Source organism: Bubalus bubalis, chromosome 23, assembly GCF_019923935.1.
Source record: "Bubalus bubalis isolate 160015118507 breed Murrah chromosome 23, NDDB_SH_1, whole genome shotgun sequence".
Lineage (NCBI taxonomy): Eukaryota > Metazoa > Chordata > Mammalia > Artiodactyla > Bovidae > Bubalus > Bubalus bubalis.
Genome location: NC_059179.1, coordinates 17,337,312 through 17,362,143, shown reverse-complemented (window position 1 = coordinate 17,362,143; position 24,832 = coordinate 17,337,312). Strand labels below are relative to the sequence as shown.

At 39.5% G+C, this 24,832-nt stretch overlaps 1 protein-coding gene across 4 annotated transcripts; it reads left to right on the top strand.

Moving 5' to 3' along the window:
- Nucleotides 1-735: 735 nt before the first annotated feature.
- On the top strand, nucleotides 736-23,235 carry TCTN3 (tectonic family member 3). 4 transcript variants are annotated; one of them, XM_044934941.2, is made up of 15 exons: nucleotides 737-1,071; nucleotides 1,215-1,338; nucleotides 1,646-1,764; nucleotides 5,368-5,495; nucleotides 5,762-5,870; nucleotides 5,951-6,066; nucleotides 6,819-6,854; nucleotides 7,384-7,464; nucleotides 8,546-8,671; nucleotides 9,532-9,639; nucleotides 10,292-10,386; nucleotides 10,675-10,828; nucleotides 15,055-15,192; nucleotides 18,623-18,756; nucleotides 22,623-22,765. In XM_044934941.2, the coding sequence occupies exons 1-14, from the start codon at nucleotides 840-842 to the stop codon at nucleotides 18,716-18,718; spliced, it is 1,662 nt and encodes a 553-aa protein (XP_044790876.2). In that variant the 5' UTR covers nucleotides 737-839; the 3' UTR covers nucleotides 18,719-18,756; nucleotides 22,623-22,765. The 4 variants fall into 4 exon arrangements, with proteins under 4 accessions (XP_044790877.2, XP_044790876.2, XP_006067889.4 ...); XM_006067827.4 differs by lacking the exon at nucleotides 18,623-18,756 and having other exon boundaries at nucleotides 738-1,071; nucleotides 22,623-23,235; XM_044934942.2 differs by lacking the exons at nucleotides 15,055-15,192; nucleotides 18,623-18,756; nucleotides 22,623-22,765 and adding an exon at nucleotides 13,177-13,316 and having other exon boundaries at nucleotides 736-1,071.
- Nucleotides 23,236-24,832: the final 1,597 nt, after the last annotated feature.

Here is a 24,832-nt window from a genome sequence, read left to right as displayed (position 1 = left end):
TGGCAAAGAAACAAAATTTTCTAAAGAGGGCTACAAAAAGTGGCAATTTAGGGAATTTCTTGACAGTCCAGTGGGCCTTGGCTATCAAATAGGCCTGGCTTCCATCCCTGGTCAGAGAACCTCAAGCCAACGCACAGTCAAAAAAAAAAAAACAAAACAAAAAAGAGTTGCGATTTATAATAATAGCAACAACAACAACAACAAAAGTCTTCTCTGCCCCTTGGCTATTTTTTAAATTTAAAGAAAATGTTCTCAATGTTAAAACTGAAAGAGCTGAACCTTTCTAATATGTTTTTCCCCAACATATTATAGTTAGATGAGACCTTTTTTTTTTTTTTTTTTTAAGGTATGTGACCTTCAGTGTACTTTCTTCCTTGAGAATTTCCTTTAGGAAAGGATTCTCAGCGTTAGAATCCGGAGTGGAAAAGATGCAATTCTAGTTGCAGCCTCTGGGGCTTCCTCTATCAAGGAAGGACTCGGCCCTCTTGGAGGCGAAGTCAGAGCCGCACGGGGCATTTGGCTGAACTCCTACTGCCACTCAGCGGAGAGAAGGGGCAAGGGCTCCTTCGCCTGTCTGTCGGTTGCCAAGCGACGGAGACCTGGCAGGGCCTGGTCGCAGGAGGAGGGCACCGACTGAAAGATGCTGAGGAGTTGTAACACCGCCGGCTTCCATTGGCTGAAGAGCTCCCGGCCATCGCCGTGAGCCAATGGGTAGGCGCATACGGATGACGTTAGACGCCATGCGACTCCTCCCACCCACGTTTTAGCGACGCGTCTAGCGACCGCCGAAACCCACCTCAAACCCTTTGGGGCGGGCTGGGGGTGGTCTGTATTGCCCCATGTTTAGCTTGCAGGTCTCGCTACTGCAGGTGTTCTTCCTGATGGTCCCCGAGAGGGTCCTCTCTCAGCCCACTCCGTCTCCGTCTAGCGCAATGCCCACCTATTCGGACCTGGGGCCAAGGACGCAAGGCGGGACCCTTCAATCCTCGGAGGTGCCTGGGACCTCTACGGTGGGTCCTACTGTCGTGACCTCCTCGACACCGGGGAATAAAACCGTGGACCTCTTCCCAGGTGAGGGGAAAGGATGTGGGGATGGAAACTACCGACTTAGATCCAAGTGTCCCATAAAGTAAGGAGTGGGGCTATCGAAAGAACCTTGGAAGAGTTTAGGGATCCTCACCGCACTCGCTGTGTTTTATGTTGTACTTTCATAGTCCTACCGATCTGTGTCTGTGACTTGACTCCCGGTGCCTGCGATATAAATTGCTGCTGCGACAGTGACTGCTATCTTCTCCATCCGAGGACAGTTTTCTCCTTCTGCCTTCCAGGCAGCGTGAGGTGAGCTGCGACGTTCAGGTTGAATCCTAAAGGGGATTAAGTAATATTTGGAAGTAGGAAGAGTTTTGCCTTCATGCCTCCAACCCCCACGTCCACTCCAAGGAATGGAACTCCCTTGGTTTTTCCCAGGAGCGCTGTCCCTCTTCTGCTCTAAAGCAGGGCTGCCCAATAGAACAGAACCTTAGTGTTGTCCCGTGGCTGCCCAAGGAGTCCTCTTTTTGGCATCTGACTGACAGTGGTGGGGCACCCTTCTTTGGATATAATCTTCCTTCTAAATGTACCTGTTCTTCCTCCGGTTTCCTCATAGGTCTGCAAGTTGGGTATGTGTAGACAACTCTCTTATCTTCAGGAGTAATTCCCCATTTCCTTCGAGAGTTTTCATGGATTCAAATGGAATCAAGCAGTTTTGTGTCCATGTGAACAATTGTGAGTAGAAATATGCTGGCTATTTGTATTGCCTAACAGTTTTTGAGAGTTAGCTTAGTCTCTGACTTTTTTCCTTTTCTTTGTTTTTTAAACCTTCCCCTCCCACCACCTTGGATGTCTATCATCCTCCCTATCCTCTACCTGTCCCCCCACCCTCTCTTTTTTCTCTTATTGGTGAACATTGGCAATCTCTTTTGCCCTATTGGCTGTGGATCAGAAAACCCATAGAGAACTTTAATTTCTGTCCACCCTCTTAGCTCAGATAATTACAGATAAACTATATCCCTGACTTGCTACAACCTGTATGAAGACACTCACTGAATTCCCAGTGCCTGACATAGGAGGCAACAAATAATATTTGAATGAATGTCTTTGACAAATGAGTCTGTATCAACCTTGTTTTTATTTCACGAGGCAACAGCATAGGGGAAAGAACATTCAACTTGGGTCTCAGCCCTCCATCTACTTAAAGCTGCACAGACGTGGTGGGCTTTCCTGGTGGCTCAGCAATAAAGAATCTGCCTGTGATGCAGGAGCTGCAAGAGACCCAGGTTTGATCCCTGGGTCAGGAAGATCCAATGGAGGACACAGCAACCCACTCCAGTATTCTTGCCTGGAGAATCCCATGGACAGAGGAGCTTGGAGGGCTACAGTCCACAGGGTCACAAAGAGTTGGACATGACTGAAGCAACTTAGCACACATGCACACTTGAACGAATCCCTTAGCATTTCCAGGCTTATTTCTTCAACAGGAAAATGAGAAATATCACTAATCCTAAATGTGAAAGTGTTCAGTAACTGCAGAGTGTAATAAACATGAAAAGTGGTTGGTATTAAAGTTTTTAAATAGACTTAGAAATTTGCTAGTGATAACAATAACATTTCTAAAGATATACATTTGATATATCTTTTTAAAATTTATTGTCTAAGAAGAAAAATGATGTTCTCACATAAAACACCTAAATGTCCCTTATACTCTGAAGTCAGCTTATCCTGGTTTCATCTAACTGTTAGAAAATAAACTGCAAAACTATATTTGTTTCCTAAAACAACCAGTTTTGGGTTTGGGGGACTTGAATTTGGAAGCAGTTATCAGGAGCCTTGCTGCCATTCAGGTTATGAAAAGATAAAGGGAACAAGGCAAATGCTCCATTTTAAAATAAGTTTACCGGACTTCTCTGGTGGTTCAGTGGTAAAAAGTCTGTGCTTCCAATGCAGGGACCCAGATTCGTTCCCTGGTGAGGAAATTAAGATCCTGCATGTCTTGAGGTGCGACCAAAAAAATTAAGGTATAAAATAAGGCTGCAGCTACACCATACTTCCCAAATTTCCTATTACCTTCTACTTCCAGCCTTGTGAAAACACTCCAGGGATATCGCAATAACATCTAAATTGGTGCTTCCTGCTTTTAATCCCCTCTGCCTCCCGTGCTATACTGCACAGTTTCCAGACCAGTGTTTCTGTACTTTGTTTCCCCAACACCACCTGAGAGCCAGTCCCTTAGGACATATAGAATACTTTGCATTGCTGTCATTTTATATGAATGCTGTGTCTCCCCAGGTAAATTGTCAGCACATAGAAAGGATGGACCACGAATTTGTCCACAGTGCTTAATATTTGCTGATAATGACCATCAGTAACAGACATTATTAGTCAGAGTCTGTACAACATTGACCGAGTGGGGAAAACCCTAGACCAGGAATCAGAAGATCTCTGACCTACTCCTGGCTCTGCCAGATGGCTTTGTGGCCTTTTGCAACTCATTTACCTCTAAGGATACGAATTTCCCAATGGGATTGGGCCACAGGACCTCTGGCCTCCTTCCACACCTGAAATTGTATCAGTCTAAGTCTAAATACCTTTAAGCCCTGTTATGTGTAATATTCCATATATGATGTTGGAAATTTTAGGCAAAAATTCTATTACTATCCTTACCCATGCTCCTTAGGTACATGATTCCTGCTTACCATCACTACCTCCAATATCCCTGCACTGAAGTGAGAGACAAAAGGTTAACTTTCTCTTACTCAGTTAAGCCATGAAAAAATGTCCAGATGGATATTTTCTATCTCAACTTCTTTTTTAGCTTAACTCTAACTTTTCTTCTTTCATTTGTAAAGATACATATAATTACTTTTTTTCTTTTTTTTTTTTTTAGTGAGGTAAGTATTTCTTCCATGTGGTTTTCAGGGTATGAGTTCTGAAAGTAATAGTATATTAAACAGCTTCCGGAAGCTTCAAAATGTGAAGATTTCAGATCGGAGATGGAAGATGATAGTCTGCAGACCAGGAACTTTAGCATCACCTGTTACAGAGCAAAGATTTTTCGACCTCTAATATGCACACACATCACCTGGGAGATCCTTTTGCTAACACACATGTTCTGATTCAGTAGGTCTGGAGTGTGTCTTAAGATTCTGAATTTCTGACACTCTTCCAGGTTATGCTGGGGCTGCTAGTCCGTGCACCAGACTTTGAGTAATACAGACCTAGGAGATACACAGAAAGTGAGTAGTGTGAAAGGCCCCACAATTGAGAGTTTTCTTCATTTCCTGTTCCATCAGAAAGCTGAAAAGTCAAATGATTAGGGCCCTATGATCACAGAGGTCAGGCTTATGTAATATGGCATCTTCATTAGCTTTTGGGGAGGCAGATCTTGATTTCCTTTTGAATCTGTTCAAATGACCATAATTATGAAGAATGAAAGAAACTAGTATGGACCATTGTCTGCTGCATTCTTTTTTCAAGTTAGCAGAAAACTTGGACTGTAAAGCAGAGTGGTGTTCATCACAAGCCATGCTCTGGGCAAGGGATAATATCAGAGGCCTTTATCTGCATTTCTTTCCTGGTTCTGAAGTGCCATAAGAAGATGGCTGCAGATGTTTGGAAAGATTTATACATTGCTATAATATAAATTATAAAATTGTTACCAAAATACCCTTTGGGTGGGTATTTGAAAAATCTTGAATGTAGAAATTATAATGTGAAAAGAATAAAAGATGACAAATCCATATATTTGAAAGATGGAAACTTTATTATGAAGACTAGTCAGTTTAGGTTTAGAGGAAACTGGAAGACTTGGAGAGGACAAGTCAGATATTGTCTCCAACTCTGCCATATTCCTATGGAAACAGTACCATTTTGTGGTTCTAGAGACTCACCTAGAATGGGACAGATGTGCACATTACCGAGACTCCTATTTTCATCACAGACTGCTAACCTTACATATTCCTGACATCAGAGACTTGGAACTGACTGGCACTCATTGGTCATATTCTTGTCTCAGATCTTAATACTTAAACAGTATAAATAAACTATAAGGTGATAGAAATCAAAATCATTACTGTCTCTGAAGATGGCACATTGATTGGGAAACTTCTGGGGAAAATCTATAACTTAATCTGAGTAGTAATTTTAAAAAGTGTATAAATGTTTAAAACTTCTTGAGTTTATGCTTAAGATTAGTGCACTTGCATACTTCACTGTGTATATCTTATGCCTGAATAAAAATATTTTTAAAGATTAGTTTCTTGGTATTCCAGATACATAAAAATGAATGATTTTCTTTTACCTAACCCACCTTTCTTTTAAAAAATATTTTAGCGAGATTAAACTATCTCCGGAAGCTCCAAAAGGTCAACGCAACCAACTTCCAGGCCCTGGCTACAGAGTTTGGAGGTGAATCATTCACTTCAACATCCCAAACCCAATCACCACCACCTTTCTACAGGGTGAGCCTGGGGAAGGGGAGGGATTGTTTGGTTGGTTTTTCCTCTCATACTGACAACTGACCTAGTATCTTTGAGGTGCCCACCTCAAAGTTAAGGTAAGCCATTACCTTTACCTAGCTATTACCTAGGTAAGCCATTGTCAGCTCTCTTGGAGGGAAGTATTGTCCACTTTAACAAGCTACTGAGTTAACTTTTGTTTCTTACTCTTTTCTGGTGGAGTTCAGTCCAGTCTCACTGTGAATAAATTTCTGCTCTCCTTTGTTTAGGCTGGCGACCCCATTCTGACTTACTTCCCCAAGTGGTCTGTAATAAGCTTGCTGAGGCAGCCTGCAGGAGTCGGAGCTGGGGGGCTCTGTGCTAAGAGCAATCCTGCAGGTGAGTCCAGAATACCAGGGCTACCCTTTTCGTTCAACTTAAAAGTAGGCTTTGTTATTTACCACTACCTTAATTCTAAGGTTTCCTGGAGAGTAAAAGTACAACCTGTGCTCGTTTCTTCAAGAATCTGGCAGATAGCTGTACCTCGGATCCTGCCCTCAATGCTGCCTCTTACTATAACTTCACAGTCTTGAAGGTGGGTGTCCCTTCTTTCCCCACTGTCACCACTGTGGACTTAAAAGTCACCATGCTTCCCACTTTTGGGTTGTGGGGAAAGCACTGAACTGGAAGTCAGAATGCCTACTGCCGCTAAGTCGCTTCAGTCGTGTCTGACTCTGTGCGACCCCATAGATGGCAGCCCACCAGGCTCCCCCGTCCCTGGGATTCTCCAGGCAAGAATACTGGAGTGGGTTGCCATTTCCTTCTCCAATGCATGAAGGTGAAAAGTGAAAGTGAAGTAGCTCAGTCCTGTCCGACTCTGAGCGACCCCATGGACTACAGCCTACTGGGCTCCTCCGTCCATGGGATTTTCCAGGCAAGAGTACTGGAGTGGGGTGCCATCGCCTTCTAAGAGCTATGTAAAAGGCAGAAGGCCAAGAAGCCCTATCATCTGAAGAAAGATGAAAGAAGTAGGGTTAGGTAGCCAGGATGAAAGATTCTCACCCTCCCAGCTAATGGAATTCGCTAGGGGAGGTAGGAGAAGGGGACATCACTGTTTCACCAAAAGTTCCTGCTTTTGCTGTTTGTTAGAGCTCTGCTCAGAGGAGGTGGGCATCGCAGTCCATCTAGCCTCCCCTCAATCTGCTCCTGGCATTTTAGTGTAAGGAAGAATCAGGTAGAAAAAAAGAGTTGATTTTTTTTTTCTCCCACAAATGTGAAACCACAAGCTCCTGGAGATTTAATGTAAGATACACGCACACTCATGTCCTTGCTGTTCTCTTATACCAGGTTCCAAGAGGTATGAGTGATCTGCAGAACATGGAGGTATGATGCTTTTTATTAGGAAAAAGAAAAAGAGAATATTTGATTCCTTTGCATCTGAGGCAGTTTCACTCTAGATTGTAATGGTAAAAGAGAATTATGTGTGATGTATCAAGCTGTTCAAGAATGAGTCTAAAACTGTGTTAATAAGTATCATATGAAGTAAGAGTTCATAAGTATTAGCTAAATTTGAGAAACTTTGGATTAAATAAAGTTAAACCTTATATTTAGGATGGAGTTCTTAAAGTTCTTAATACACTAGAAAGCCTTCTGAATCTCTAAGAGGGATGTGTCAGATACAGTATTTCTAAAACTTATTTGACTGAGGAGCCTTTGTTTTATATCTAATACAAGTAATGTTCCCAAAAATACATTTGGGAAGTGTTGAATAACAATGACTTTTGACCCGAAGTGGTAGACTGGCAGTGGAAGGAGAAAGGAAGGTGATTGTCAAAAAAGGAAAAATACTCATTTCAGCATAATACATAAGCTAGAAGAGGAAATGCTTTCTTCTGCCTCTTTCCCTTTCCAGTTCCAGGTGCCTGTAACACCTGTCTCACAGGCTGGCTCTCCTGTGTTGGCTGGAAACACTTGTCAGAATGTTGTTTCCCAGGTAGGGACGCTGACGTCAGATTCTGGACTAATGTATGTTGATCAGCATTACCAGAGGTGCTTCATCTTCCATTAAGTACCAGACCAACCCCACGTGAATTTTTGTGCATTATCTGAAACTTAACATGCCAAAAACTGAGCCCATCACCTACCTCCCAGCGTGTTTCAGTGGTTTCCATTGTTACTGTCCTCTGTCACTTCATGTCCAGAATATTAAGATTATTTATCATTCTTCTTTCTTTGCCCATGTGCAGTCTGTTCTAGTTTTTACTGACCACAGTTTCTTTTGTTGACAAAATCAGTATCATCTGAAAGTCTGAAATAGACTTGTCAACTTCTTTTCCTCTATTCTGTCTGTTCTAAGCAACAAACAAAAGTAAGTAAGAATTATTGGAAAGCGTCATTTTAAAACCTATGCTCAGAAATCTAAGGTTACCTTTACCTTTTTATGACTTCCATCTCCAGCTACTATCTTAACTCATCCTCAAACATGGTGAAAGCGAAGTAAACCAGATTTCCATTCCATGTTCACTTCTGCCTGTGCTCCTACTCACTTTCTCTGCATGCAATCAAAATTAATGTTTCATCCCTTTCAATTCTTATCATAAATTCACCTCTCCCATGAACTCTTTCAAAGAGCTCTATTCAATTTCTTTTTTCATGTGTAGATAAAATATGAAGTCAACGTTTATCTTTTCATAGTATTTGTATTTGGCATTTTTAAGATAATGCTTTTAGTCTCCCTTATCCAGTTATTTTTTAAATTTAGATATAATTGATATATAAATTATATTAGTTTTAGGTATACAGCATAATGATTTGATACATGTATATACTGTGAAACAATTACCACAATAAGTTAGCATTCATCACCACTCATAGTTACAATTTTTTTCTTGTGATGAAGACTTTTAAAATCTGCTATCTTAGCAACTTGCAAATACACAATGCAGTATTGTTAACTATAGTCACCATTCTGACTTATTCAGTTATAAGAAAACCCTTAAAGACAAGAAATCTGTCCTAAACATAATTGGCCCACAAAATATTTTTTATTAATTGATTCTTCTTTTGTATTTCAGGTCATCTATGAGATAGAGACCAATGGGACTTTTGGAATCCAGAAAGTCTCCGTCAGTTTTGGACAAACGAACCTGACTGTTGAGCCAGGCACTTCATTACAGCAAGATTTCATCATTCACTTCAGGGTTAGGGTTCTTCTCTTATAGGGGACCAAGAAGAAAGAAGTATCGGGTTAGAAATAGTTCCCCTGCTTCTGTAATACATGTAAGATAGAATAAGAATATGAAGGCCTAGTTCAGTCTGTCAACCGAAGTCTCAACATTTAATATTCTATAATTTAACTTCAAGTGATAAGGATTCAGCAAGGTTTATTCATTAACATATTCCCCCAGCAAAGCAGGACTTCACACACAAAGCCAAACACTTTTTTTAAATCGTCGTTTTGAATCATAAACTTAGCTAACATCCCACACAAATTCTTTAACTAGCTTTTTTCATGTTTCTGGGCATTCAGCATTTTATTCATGTCTGGCTTAAGTTTCTAGTCTTGATCACCACCTTTTGACTTTCTTCTACTTTCTTTCCTTTTGAACATAGCAGAGTCCAGTTTCTTCTTAACTCTACCCTCAAGTGATTCACTAAATCCCATGTCACTCAGAGTATTCATCTGTGGAACATCTATAGTTAATTAAAATATAGTTCTAAATTACATTTAAACTCCTCTGATTCTAGCTACACTGAACATAGCCCTGAGTTAATAGTAATTTTGGAAAACAGGATTGAGAGATCTTTGATAGATCTTTAGTTGCAATCCTTGGTAGAAGGAGTGTTCAGATGGATATGAATAAGGATTTATTTTAGTGAATTAAAAAAAGTAAAAGATGCTGGAGGAGCAACTTTTGCAAAATGCTACACTGTGGAAGGAAGCCAGATTGTTCAGTGCAGCTAGCCTGCAGCGTTGCCTTAAAGAAGGGCATGAGGCCACACCGGAAAAGCGAGTGAGCAAGACGTTCTCCGTACTGACTTTCCTTCACTCTTTCTGCAGGCTTTCCAACAGAGCACAGCTGCTTCTCTTACTGGGTCTAGAAGTGGGAATCCTGGCTATATTGTCGGAAAGCCACTCCTGGTTCTAACTGGTGATGTGAGACACTCAGTATCCTTTTTGGGTATCTGGGTGGCCTACTACAGCCTAATGACAAAAGCTTTAGTTACTGATCTTTTGGATTTTCCAATTCTGTGATTCCCCCATTTTTTAGGTAGTGAGGATTTCCTTTGTTGTTGTTTAGTCGCTGTATCTGACTCTTGAGACTCCATGGACTATAGCCCGCCAGGCTCCTCTCTCTGTCCATGGGATTTTCCAGGCAAGAATACTTCAGTGGGTTGCCATTTTCTTCTCCAGGGGATCTTTCCCACCAGGGATCAAACCCATGTCTCTTGCATTGGCAGGCAGATTCTTTACCACTGAGCCACTAGGGAAGCCCCAAGGACTTCCTTTACTGAACTATTAATATATTATGTTCTCAAACGCAGATGCTATCAAAGGCTTTGGAACTTATATTAGACTGGCTGAAGGTGAGGATCCTGACTGAATTGTGTTTATTTTAATGAGATATTTAAGGTATATGGTCATTTTTGGAAAAACAATAATTCTCTATTTTCATTGCCAGAGGGAAACAAAAATGTTACTTGAATAATATCATGATATTAGTAAAGTACCAATAGTGTTAAGCAAATATTAAGCATACATTTTCCAATCGGCCTACTTTTTCTTTTATGAGCTTCTTAACCATCACTTTCCACCTCAGATGACCCTCTTACAGAGCCAGGGTGATGGAACTTGCTCTATTAAGAGACACGAAGTACAATTTGGAGTGAATGCAATATCTGGATGCAAGCTCAGGTAATTCTTTGCTTCCACATCATTTCTAACAAATTTGTCTCTACCTGTAGGGAATATGTGATGTGGCAACTTTTATATTTTGAATTAGAGTTCAGAGAATGTTAGGAATAGTCTTTAAATAATATTAATATTGCTAACAGGGTTTGTTTTTTGTTTTTTGTTTTTTTTTGAGTCTTTTATATCTATGAAGGATTATTTCCCACAATTTATTTTTTGGTATTATTTCTAATGTTTGAATGAATTACATTATGTTAGCACTGGACTCGACTCCGTGGTGTTTCATTTCAGGCTGAAAAGGGTGGACTGCAGCCACTTGCAGCAGGAGATTTATCGGACTCTTCATGGAAGTCCCAGACCAGAGCACATTGCCATCTTTGGAAATGCTGACCCAGCCCAGAAGGGAGAGTGGACCGGGATCCTCAGCAGGAACTACAGTGTTTCAGTAAGGAAAGAAATACACATTCTGACAAAAGCTTACTTTCCTCCTTTATTTATTAAGATTAAAACCAGACCCGTTTCCATAGTTGGTTTGGTTGTCACAGAAGAAAGATAATGTGGTTGTCCTAAAAGAAAGACTGTAAGAAATCATGGCCATCTGAAGTCATCATTTCAGGTCAGGTATATATATATAACTTTCCTTACTTAGAGAAAAATCTCAAGGTAGAAGGTTTAGAGAATAGTATTAACAAAAAATAAAAACCTCAATACCCACTGCCCCTGATGAAATCTCATTCAGCTCTTTGCTGTTTTTATTCTTTCCGGTGGCCACGACATCAGTGCTCAGCCGGTGTACCCCTTGATTCCAGTCTAAGTAAAATAGCGAAATCTGTGTGTCAGAGTAAAAGAAAGAAATTTACTTCCTCTTTTGCCCCCTCTAGCCTGGAGAATTCCATGGACTGTATAGTCCATTAGGTCACAAAGAGTCAGACAGGACTGAGTGACTTTCACTTTCACTGTCCCTCCTGGCTTTAATCAACTGTATCTTTATTTCCTTTCACTTAAGCTTTTTATTTCTTGTGTAAGTAATACATATGCTTGGCTCAAAATTCCAAAAGTACAAAAATGAAACTCTTTCTTAGACAGCTCTTCCCTTCCACAGAGGCTGAGTTATTACTTTCTTTCCTTCCAGAGATATTACATGTTTACACAAGTAAATACTCATATTTTTTTTTAATCCAAATGATATAAGATCATAAACACTGCTCTGCACTTTGCTTTTTTCTCTTGATCTTGAGAGTTTGTTCATATCAGTATATAATAAGCTTCCTCATCCTTTGCATGGTATAGTTGCATTTTTTCCCATTATATGGATAAATCATAAATTAATTTATTTAGGCAGAACAATTCAGGTTGTTTTCAGCCTTTTGCTATTATACACAGTGTGGCATTTTATAACCTGGTTCAGGCACAATTTTGTACGTGTGAAAATAAGCCTATATGAAAAATCTTAGAAGTAGAATTGCTAAATCCAAAGGTATATGCATTTAAATTTTTAATAAATATTGCAAATTTATTTCCCATAAAGGTTGTACCTATTTACAAGCCCCACTATCCATCTATGGGATGGCTTATTACCCATACCCTCAATACTGGGTTATCAAGCTTTTAATCTTTGCTTATCTGATAAGTGAAAAATAGTATCCCAGTGTAGTTTTCTTTTTCTCCTACTATGAGTAAGGTTGAGTATCTTGACATACAGTTGAATAATTCTTATTTTCTTCACTATGATTTGTTTATATCTCTTGCCCATTTTTATTGAATTACTAGCCTTATGGCTTGTAGAAAACCTTCCAGTATGTGAGAAATTGTCTCTTTTCTGTTATCTGATTTATAGATATTATTTCCCAGTTTGTCATTTGTCTTTTGACTTTGTTTATGATTTTTATGCCATACAGAAATTGATTTTTATATTGTGAGATTTATCAGTCTTTTTTTCAACTCTTGAATTTTGGTTCAGACTTTGAAAGGCCTTTCCTCTTAGATTTTATTTTTAAAGTGCCCCTTTCCCTTTCTCAGTACTATTATGACTTTATTCCTTGTATACTTCTTTCCTTTTAGTGAGACTTGGGGGATATGTAGATACATGTACTTGATCTGTAGATACATGTACTTGACCCAAGTACATTTTATTCCATAATATGGATAAACCATAAATTAATTTATCTAGGCAGAACATTAGGCAAAGCCTAGATTATTAGGCAAATAGATAATTAGGCCTAGATAATTAGGCAAAACCTAGATTATTGTATCAGTCATTTGATCCAGTCTTTGGACAACTGTAGTCAAATTAAGTTTTCTTAAACCTCATAAAGCCATACCTAGGGAGCGTGGTTTGGGGTGATACATAGCTGAGTATTAAGAAATGGTTAGTGACCAGGACTGAGATTATAGCAGAATTTACTCTTTATGATTCTTAAACCTACTATTTACATTTTTAAATCACATTTTTGTAGAATATTTGATAACATGGAAAAATTTTCCTAATATAGATAGAAAAAATGAAAGGGAAAGTGTTCTAAAATATTTGGAACAAACACATGAAAAGGTCATTAGTTAGTCAATATCATTAGCCATTAAGGAAATGCAAAACCACAAGGACATACCAATTTATACCCACTGGGATGGCTATGATTTTAAAAATGGATAATAACAAGAGTTGGCAGCAATGTGGAGAAATTGGAACCCTCAGACATTGCTGGTGGGACTACAAAATAGTAGAGCCAATTTGAAGAGTTTGACAGTTTCTGAATAAATTGAACGTAAACATGGTCTGTCTTCCCCTGTTCCTAGTTTAGACATGTTATTGCCTATGTCTGCTGCTGCTGCTGCTAAGTCGCTTCAGTCGTGTCCGACTCTGTGTGACCCCACAGACGGCAGCCCACCAGGCTCCGCCGTCCCTGGGATTCTCCAGGCAAGAACACTGGAGTGGGTTGCCATTTCCTTCTCCAATGCAGGAAAGTGAAAAGTGAAATTGAAGTCGCTCAGTCATGTCCGACTCTTCGTGACCCCATGGACTGCAACCCACCAGGCCCCTCCGTCCTTGGGATTTTCCAGGCAAGAGTACTGGAGTGGGGTGCCAAGCCTTACTATAAATAAAAAGTGTGAAGTTAGAAAAGCAAGGCATATTTGAGGATAGTTGGTTTTGCTAAGTTATCATAACTTCCTGATTTATGTCCTCACTTCCACCAGTCCTTCCTGCATCTTAGAATTAATTGTCCTGGAGTCAGACTGCTTAGTTGGGCTTCATAATCTAACCCTGAAACATCCTTCCTTAATCTTTTCACTGTTCGTGCATTCAGATCCATTGCTTCAGTCAAGTGGTCGGCTCGGGGCCAGTGCCTCACACATGCCTGGCACATAGGAGACCGTAATAACTGTACTTAATCAGTAACTTCCCCTCAATGGCATCATGTGCTATTCTAGTTGCATACCATTTTATGTGCCATCTCTCTACCTAAATTTTCCTTTAAACACCATTTCCTCCATCACACATTACTCATCCCAGTTCTAGGAAGCCATCCTCAACCAGAAATGGCTGCTGCTTCTGGCATTCCACAATAGTGACTCCACCACTCACTGGGCACTTCTTCTAACCATTGTACATGGGCTTATTTATGTTTTATTTATCTCTATGTCAGTATTTCCATTTTATTTTCTATTTTAGTATTTCCATTTTAGAATATTATCTTTTTTAAGATTATGGACAATAATAACCTCAGATATGCAGATGACACCACCCTTATGGCAGAAAGCAAAGAAGAACTAAAGAGCCTCTTGATGAAAGTGAAAAAGGAGAGTGAAAAAGCTGAGTGAGAAAACTCAACATTCAAAAAACTAAGATCGTGGCATCCGGTCCCATCACTTCATGGTAAATAGATGAGGAAACAATGGAAACAGTGAGAGACTTTATTTTTTGGGCACCAAAATCACTGCAGATGGTGACTATAGCCATGAAATTAAAAGACACTTGCTCCTTGGAAGAAAAGCTATGACCAACCTAAAGAGCATATTAAAAAGCAGAGACATTACTTTATCAACAAAGGTCTGTCTAGTCAAAGCTATGGTTTTTCCAGTAGTCATGTATGGATGTGAGAGTTGGACCATAAAGAAAGCTGAGTGCCGAAGAATTGGTGTTTTTGAAGTGTTGTGTTGGGGAAGACTCTTGAGAGTCCCTTGGACTGCAAGGAGATCCAACCAGTCCATCCTGGTTGGAAATCAGTCCTGAATATTCACTGGAAGGACTGATGCTGAAGCTGAAACTCCAGTACTTTGGCCACCTGATGCAAAGAATGGACTCATTGGAAAAGACCCTGATGCTGGGAAAGATTGAAGGTGGGAGGAGAAGGGGACAACAGAGGATGAGATGGTTTGATGGTATCACCTACTTGATGGACATGAATTTGAGCAAGCTCCAGGAGATGGTGATGGACAGGGAGGCCTGGTGTACTACAGTCCATGATGTGGCAAAGAGTCAGACATGACTGAGCAACTGAACTGAACAATAATACGACCTCTTATGAACTTTTGTGTCCTTTCCCTAAGCCACATTGTCTTCTCTGTTATTGTGTAATGTTTAAGAAACAACAGCTACTTAATGCATGATAAATATTAATAACTACAGGCAACCATCAGCAATTACCCATAAAGTGCTTCTTTACTTTCCTGCAGGCTATGCACTGTACTTCCTGCTGTGTCATACCAGTCTCCCTGGAGATCCAGATACTGTGGGCATATATAGGCCTCCAGTCCAACCCACAAGCTCATGTGTCAGGAGCCCGATTTCTATACCAATTCCAGTCCATACAGGTAAGCCTTGCAAAGCCTAGATTATTATATCAGTCATTTGATGACCAGTTAATTTTTTAACTTCCTGAGAGTCAGTTTATGCTACCAGCCAAAATTCTAATGTTTGGTCAGAATGAGCTGAAACAATTAACTTTCAAGTAGATCCTCCCTGACTGGTTACTGAAATTAACATGTTTTCATGGTAAATTCAGTCTATATTTTTTCCCCATGTTTTTTTAAATTTCATGACAGTATAGGTTACTTTGTTTTAAATTATCATACTATAATTACTATACAGTTTGATTCAACCACAGAAAAGATATTCTATGACATTCTATGTATTCAGTGACAGTCACACATTTGTTAGTCTCTGGCCTGTTGGTTGCTGTTAAAGTTACTACTGTGGCTAGTTTGTAATTATCAATTCTTGGCTGATTGCACTCCATTAAAATAAATAATTTTAATATGTAGTAAACATATATCTGCTGTTTAAGATGTGCCATAGGACAGTTTTAGCAACTGCCTACAGCTATGGGAAGCTCAAAAATAAAATGATTAGGTCCTGGTGAACTTCATGTATGAACTGGTATGCCAGATTATTATTTTTTAATGGAAATTAAAACTAATTGAAATTGTTACCTGTAAGTCATTGATTTTACCTCCCAGAAAAGAAAGAAACTAGAGATTACATTTAAGTCAGAAGTAAAATACCTTTAGCTCTTCCCTCACACAAGTTGAGCACCTTAGCTCTTTATGTCTATAAATGTGTTCAAACTCGTTACCAGAAACTGTATTAATATGAACATTCCATTCTTTCTGTGTTGGCTTACTGAATAAAACAGAACTCTTTCTGTAAGATTCATTTAACCTGTTACAGATATGGCACTGAATCTATTGTTTTATATTTATGAACCGTATCTTTATTCATGAATACCTGTGTAGTTTGGGAATATACCTACAGGATTGTTCTTTTTATTTTCCTGAATCTCTGGTTCTCTTAGGCATTGAAGCTACCCAGTGCCTCTGTCTTTTCCAGGTATTTTTAATCATTGTATTTTTCTAGTATTTAATAGAGGTTAGCTTTTCAGGTTGGAGAAGGCAATGGCAACCCACTCCCGTACTCTTGCCTGGAAAATCCCATGGGCGGAGGAGCCCGGTGGGCTGCAATCCATGAGGTTGCCAAGAGTTGGACAAGTCTGAGCGACTTCACTTTCACTTTTCACTTTCATGCATTGGAGAAGGAAGTGGCAACCCACTCCAGTGTTCTTGCCTGGAGAATCCCGGGGATGGGGGAGCCTGGTGGGCTGTCGCCTACGGGGTCGCACAGAGTCGGACACGACTGAAGTGACTTAGCAGCAGCTTTTCAGGTTAGTCTGTCCCCTCTACAAAATCACACTTACAGTCATTCACATCTAACTGTCCTAAGTGGTTGACAGCTGAGAATTTCAGTTGTGCTTCATTTGTGCATAACTGAAGACACAATTTCTATTCCAGTGATGGAGCAAAAATTAACTCTGTTGAATTTATTAATACTGAGGGGTGATTTGGGATATGCCAAATCATGTGCCTTTACTTAGTGTGATTTAAATGATTTGCAAAGGTAATTTTGACTATACAAAAATGTTCACTTGAGAAGCTCGCTTCCATGAAAGATACTATGCCCTTGTAAAAGTAAAAGGAGTTATGAATCAAAAGTGTCATATCACAAAAAGTTCAGTTCAGTTCAGTCGCTCAGTCGTGTCCGACTCTTTGCAACCCCATGAATCAGCATGCCAGGCCTCCCCGTCTATCACCAACTCCTGGAGTTTACCCACTCATGTGCATCGAATCCAGCCATCTCATCCTCTGTCGTCCCCTTCTCCTCCTGCCCCCAATCCCTCCCAGCATCAGGGTCTTTTCCAATGAGTCAACTCTTCTCATGAGGTGGCCAAAGTATTGGAATTTCAGCCTCAGCATCAGTCCTTCCAATAGCAAATGCAAATAATTCTATAATAGATGGTTTTATCATCTGTATTGAAATTTTTTTACTGCAGTCTTGAATGGAAATTTTCTCCTGAAGTCACATAAGCACTCATTTTTTCTTTATGTGTTTATACTGATTATTTGTCCTTAATTTTATTTATTTTTTATTTTTATTTTTTTCTTTAAGGAAAAATTTTAATAAGTGATTTCTGGTTTATTTTTGCTTTCTTTGGAATATTTTGATGACATTCAATTATTCATCAGTTGAATATGTGATTAAATTTAATATACACTTATAAACTAATTATACATGGAGAAAGGTTAGACCAAATATACAAATAGATACAAATATCATAAACTAAATCAATTAACCAAGCTAGTATAAGTCATACAGTTGGTATAAAAGAAAAAATAAAATGCAATGAAGTTATCTTAAAAATATTTCTCTGTGATTTCTTTGTAGCCAGTTTCTGCTATTCTTTATGTAATGATTTAGCTGTATTTTTTTCATACTGAGGGTTGAAAACTTCAAGCAACATAAAAGTAGAATAGTATAACAAATTTCTGCATTTGTTACTCAACTTTAAAGGTCATCCATGCAAGAATAATAAGATTTCATCTATACCCCACCCTCTGCATCCTCCAATATCATATCCTTTGATTCACAGATACTTCACTAGGTATCTCAAAAAGTTGAACTTAAAGAAGTAATCATGATAACTATAACATGTGTCTGAATTAAAAGTCTGAACATTTTAATATGAAATATCTTTCACTCAAATATGCAGTTGCCTTATAAATGTCAAATGTTTTCCTATTTTTGCCTTTATTGGTTTTATTTATTAATAGATCAGGTCAAAAACAAGTCTAAACATTAGTATTAGCTGATGTCTCTTTACACTCTTTATTTATATATATATTTTCCCCTCTATTTTTTTAAATTTTATTTTATTTTTAAACTTTACATAATTGAATTAGTTTTGCCAAATATCAAAATGAATCCACCACAGGTATACATGTGTTCTCCATCCTGAACCCTCCTCCCTCCTCCCTCCCCATACCATCCCTCTGGGTTGTCCCAGTGCACCAGCCCCAAGCATCCAGTATCGTGCATCGAACCTGGACTGGCAACTCGTTTCATACATGATATTTTACATGTTTCAATGCCATTCTCACAAATCTTCCCACCCTCTCCCTCTCCCACAGAGTCCATAAGACTGTTCTATACATCAGTGTCTCTTTTGCTGTCTCGTACACAGGGTTATTGTTACCATCTTTCTAAATTCCATATATATGCGTTAGTATACTGTATTGGTGTTTTTCTTTCTGGCTTACTTCATTCTGTATAATAGGCTCCAGTTTCATCCACCTCATTAGAACTGATTCAAATGTATTCTTTTTAATGGCTGAGTAATACTCCATTGTGTATATGTACCATAGCTTTCTTATTATGTCCTTAATTTTAAATCACTTCCCTTTATCCACACAGGCCTGTCTCTCAGGACTTCCTGTGCAATTTTTTCTCATCATAGCAAGAGCCTATTCAAAGAAAACTAGTATACATGTTCCAAAGTGTCTAAAGTAATAAAAGGAGGAGCTAATTAACAAGACATTTTGCTGAAGGTATATCTTCTGCAGTTCTTCTCCTTACCCCACGGGCCATCCTTTGAAAGTCTGTAGTTGACAGTAGTCTCACCCAGGCTGTGTCAGTCAGCTTAGTGTGTCTGAATGATGGCATAAAACTAAAGCTGAGTAGCAGACAAGCAGCCTGTAGCCTGTTTAGCCTGTGGACTTGTTTGATTTGCAAAGCATTTTGTTTTTTAAAATTGTGTCAGCATTTAAAAATCAAGAAATTTTACCTTGACATCCAGATCTCTGACTTGTCTTGAAAATCTGGTGATAAGAGATCCTACACTCCTTCATGGCATAAAATCTACCACCGATTGGTGAAAGTGAAGGTTACTCAGTTGTGTCTGACTCTTTGCGACACCATGGACTATACAATCCATGGAATTCTCCAGGCCAGGATACTAGAGAGTGTAGCCTTTCCCTTCTCCTGGAGATCTTCCCAACCCAGGGATCGAACCCAGGTCTCCCACATTGCAGGCAGATGCTTTACCAGCTGAACCACAAGGGAAGCAAGAATATTGGAGTGGGTAACCTATCCCTTCTCCAGTGGATCTTCCTAACCCAGGAATGGAACCAGGGGCTCCTGCATTGCAGGTAGATTCTTTACCAACTGAGCTATCAGGGAAGCCATACTGAATGGTGATTGCCTCTAATAAAATACCTCCTTCACACAGCCTGCAGCTACCCACCCTTACCTGCCCCACTTCTCTCATTTAGGTTATCTGCTTAGCCTGGTACGATATTTATGTTTCTACACCTTGAAGTGAGGCTGTCTGAAGTTTGAACTGAACTGTCAAAATGAATTTTCATTGTATAAATGTAGCTTTAGAAACACTTTAAATTCCTCTCACTACAAAAAGTAAAATAGCAACATTTTTGGAATGTTCCCAAGAACAAACTACAAAATAAAGAAGAATTTAAGCAAAACATTGTGTAGACTTACATCTTCTTTGTCTGATAATAATAATAGAAAAACAACTATTGAACATTTACTATATGACAGGCACTGGTAATATTTTTTATAAGTATTTTTTAAATAAGTATTGAATTCTCACAACAAACCCATTAAGTAAATATAGTTTATTTACATGGTACTCTGCTGTTTATGTTTTTGTACTAATTGGGCCTTTACAAGATTATAGGACTGCCAGATGTCAGTAGCTTTTTGTCTTTTTGTTGAGACTATTACTTTTCTAAAGAAAAAAAAAACAACAAAACAACTCTGCTGGCTCCTAACTAAAGGGTATGTGGATAAGAGCATCTCTCAGCACTTTGAAGCCAGACTGGGGCAAGGTATTTCATTATGCAGAGTAATTTCCCTATTTTTGGTTCCATACTTCACTCTTTCCTTTCTATATATCTTGAAATCCAGAATTTCTCTGGTTTAAATTTTACAGTCTCTCGTTGAAACAGGGAAAGGGTGGTTGTCTGATTTCATTGAGGAGGATATCACTCAGTAACCATGTTCTGTCCCTGCCTCATCCCTACCTCCCGGTTATCTCCTATTACTGAGTCAGGGTTCTACAGAGATCCTCTTCTAGTTTCTGAAGGCTTTTAGGTTTGGCCTTCTAACCCTCTGTGAAACCTTGCTTCCATCTATTTTCTGTATTTATATATTATGTTCTCTCTCCATTTCAGTGAAGATGGAGTTTTGTATCTGTTTCTTATTAGAGTGGTTTTAGGATATATAGAAAGAAGACATGCCTTTACATTGCCATCCTAAAATCAAGTCTAGTAGTAGCTCTTGATGAGCCTATATCCTGAGTGAATCTGAAAAAAACAACCCAATTCAAAGAACTTTTACAAAAAACATGCAGGATTTCCCAGCTGTGAAACACCACTGTAGACTTAAATATATATTCAAGTAGATGGCTTCCCTGATAGCTCAGTTGGTAAAGAATCCACCAGTTTGATTCCTGGGTAGGGAAGATCCACTGGAAAAGGGACAGGCTACCCACTTCAGTATTCTTGGGCTTCTCTTGTGGCTCAGCTGGTAAAGAATCCACCTGCAATGCGGGAGACCTGGGTTCGATTCCTGGGTTGGGAAGATCCCCTGGAGAAGGGAAAGGCTACCCACTCTAGTATTCTGGCCTAAAGACTTCCATGGACAGTCCATGGGGTCGCAAGAGTCAGACACGACTGAGCAACTTTCACTTTCATACATGAAACTAAAAGTTGCTTTCTTGGGCTCATGGCTATCTTAAAGGTCTGTTCTCATTATAGAATGACCTCAAGTTCATAGAATGACCAAAAGTTCTCTGATTTGGGAGTTTGCAGGAGCTAATGACACTTTTCCCTACCTGAGTTCGAAACCAATTAAAAAGAGTCAGATGGAGATCAGAATTCCAGCTTTATCACTAATAAACGCTAGGCAGGTGGTTATGACTTGAGTGTGCAGCAGGGAGCTTCCTAATGTACAACTGCACTCTTCCATTATGAGTTCAGTACCCCAGTTTTAACCACAATTCCTCCTGCTTGTGGGCAGTTTAAAACTTGCCCTCCCCCAAAGGCTCTGAAATGAGTCAGAACAACACATTAATTAAATCAACTCTTAGGTAACACTGAACACAAGGCTGAAAATTCATTCTCTATTCTATTTTACATCCTAAAGTATTTCTAGCCATCCCAGCTTATATAGCTCATCAGGCATTCTGCAGTGAGGTTAAATAACAGTATTAACATATTTCAGTAATGTCAACTGCAAAAGATTTGCTCCAAAAATTGAATATACATCCTCTCCCCATTATGAAGTTCCTAGGGAAAAATTAAAGTCTGAACAGGAAATCCTTTTGTAAGTTACAGTCTAAAGAAAGGTTATTGCTTATTCTTCAGTAATAAACCCCTCCCTGTTTTTTTTAATCTGGTTAGTCTCAGCCAGTTTTGGCTGGAATCAGGGAACCCTGGCATCTTCAGCCTAAGCTGGCTGTACTTAGAATGCATGTGGGGCTTTCAGAGCCACAGAAGTTACATTAATTGTATACCAAGCCCTGCATGAACGTCACTGTTTAAAAAAAAAGTCCAAAGAGTTAGTATGACATGCAAAATTATCACAGCACTGGCCCCACATTCATTTTTAAAATATCTATAGAAGGGTTATACCAAGCAAAATTATGTTCCTAGAACCTGACATTTACTGTTGCCGAAGGCCAAAGCCGAGATAATATGTGGCATCAGAGTGAAGACAGAAACAAGATAGTTACTTACTGTCAAATTATAATCAAAAGTTTGCCTGGTGAACAGAGTTGGAACAAAGGGAATTAATTCGGTTTAGATAAACATGATTCCAGTCATCAGGCTGCAACCATATCTACCCAAAGCTACATGAGTCAGCTTGACAAGGTCCCTTTTCTTGGGAGCATCATTTTCATTTGACTTGAATTGGTGGGTGATTAGGAGGATCCTTTCTAACCCTGAGATTCTGTGAATCTTGATTTTTTTTTTTTAATCTACATTGCTGACGTTCTTTGCCTTTTCCATGAAGTTTCATGTTTCTTCCTACAACTGAAGAAGGAAGAAAATTGCTACTACTACGTACACTAGTACATGTATACTGTTTCAGAGCCTGGAGCCATTTGGGACATGATAAGGTAGAGCTGCTAAACATGTAACAGGAGCAGTGGCTTCTCTGTTATCAGGCCAGCTCCCCAGCTAGGGGAAGCTGGAGTTAGTCTTTTGGTAGGTGTAAGTGTTCATAGTTTTGGTCCAACTGTTGCTAAGTAAGTATTTCCTGTGTCTCAGAAAGATAACTGCATAGCAGTTTGTTATGGGTCTTTATTCAGGGTAGTAATAATAACATTCAAATTGGAGGGCTATTTGAATGGGTGCCAAGCACTGACCTGTCATGGACATTCTTCTTGCAGGATTCCCAGCCCAAAACAGAAGTACCTTTGAAAACTGTGGTGACCTTTGTGGACATTACCCAGAAGCCAGAGCCTCCAAGAGGCCAACCCAGAATGGACTGGAAATATCCATTCGACTTCTTTTTTCCTTTCAAAATGGCATTTAGCAGAGGAGAAGGCTCTCAAAAAGGCTCCATCTTTCCCATTATTATCCTGTGTCTCCTACTGCTTGGAGTTCTCAACCACAGAGACTAAGTGAAGAAAGGAGAAGAATCAGATTTCAGTTTTCCCCATGGGAAGTTCTGAGGCAGCCTGCTTATTTTGGCTAAACAGATCCTCACCTACTCATGACCAGAGGACAGCATGTAGGAACACAGAGGACCTATCTGAAGGCGTGGAAGGAGGCCATATGGCAAGTTCATGTTTAATCCCCTGAGAAACTGCCACACTGCTTTCCCGAGTGGCTGTGCCACCAGCAGTACATGAGGCTTCCAGCTGCTCCACATCCTTTTGCTATTGTTTTTATTTTAGCCATCCTGGATAATGGGTGTAAAATGGTCTCGTTGTGATCTACCATACCTTTTTAAACTATAGTATATGAGATCTGTCAACTAAAAAAAGATTTACAACTTTAGAGTTGTGAGTTAAGTTTTATTTGGGGCAAAATGAGGACTGCAGCCGGAGAGGCAGAATCTCAGATAGCTCTGAGAGACTGCTCCAAAGTGGCAGTGGGAAAAAGAAATATATAAGGTTTTGGTGAAGGGGGAGTTCAATACCATAAAGTGAAGTTGCTCAGTCGTGTCCGACTCTTAGCAACCCCATGGACTGCAGCCTACCAGGCTCCGCCGTCCATGGGATTTTCCAGGCAAGAGTACTGGAGTGGGGTGCCATTGCCTTCTCCATTCAATATGTATCAAAAGCCTTAAAAATGTTCATCAACTTTAACCCAACAATTCCACTTATTAAACATTATGGGGTGGGGGATGTCCCAACAATAAAGTGGAAAGTGGAGTCGCTCAGTTGGGATTAGTTAAATCAACTAGGATGCAACCATAGATTGAAATGTTTACAACCACTGAAAATTGAGTGAAAGTGAAGTTGCTCAGTCATGCCCGACTCTTTGCGACCCCGTGGACTGTAGCCTACCAGGCTCCTCCATCCGTGAGATTCTCCAGGCAAGAGTACTGGAGTGGGCTGCCATTTCCTTCTCCAGGAGATCTTCCCCACCCAGGGATCGAACCCAGGTCTCCCACATTGCAGGCAGACACTTTACCATCTGAGTAGACCAGTCCTTATTGCCATATGAAAATACTCATGATCTATTTTTAGTGAATAAAATAGGCCATGAAATAGTACATATACTTTACGGTACTAATTTTGTAAAACAAAAATATTTATACATATGTACTTAGACAAACAAAAGTCTGAAAGACTAGCATGTTTAAAATGGGAATCTCGCTTAATAAGCATTTCTGATATTTATGATCAGAAAATAAAACTGTATTTTAAAGAAAATAATTTGCTCTCTGGAAAAAAAAACCCTCCCTGTTTATCATATATAGGGTTTCTTATTTATGAATAACTTCCCATTTCTGTTGATGTATTTGTTTGCTTGACATTTAAGCTTGTCTTTTAAAGCAGGAGTTCCCAAAAGTAGTCACATCAAAATCTGGGGTTCTTTAAAAATGTTGATTCCTTAGGCCCTGCATCTAGAGATTCTAATTCACCTGCTAGAAGAATCTGTATCTTTTTAAAAGCCTTTCTGGTGCTTCTGATGTTCAGCCTAGTTTGTGAAACTACAAAGGATATTCCATAGTCTGGCCGAAACTGGTTTAAGTGTTTGTCCTAACATTGCCAGCTCGTATAACATGTCTGCTGGCCTAGCCTACTCCCTTTTCTCTGAGAATCCCCCATCACATAGAGCTCTGCTGTGTTTGAGTTATCTGCATGACCCCTCCTCTCCCTACCACAGCTGACTAGACCAAAAATGGGAGACCTGGGGCAACTTAGGCCAGTAAGGTTTTCTCTCTAGGAATATGAAACTGGGACCAAGTCTAAAAGTCAGTGGGGAATAGGCACTGAAGATATTTTAGGGCTGAGGAAGCCATTTTTAACCAATGTTCACTAGGGAAGAGTGTATCTTAAAAAGAGAAAAAAAGAGGCAGATGTGCAGATATAAGTGTAAAGAGGAAACCCAGAGATAGGGGAGAGTCTTGGTTCCCAGCTTCTAG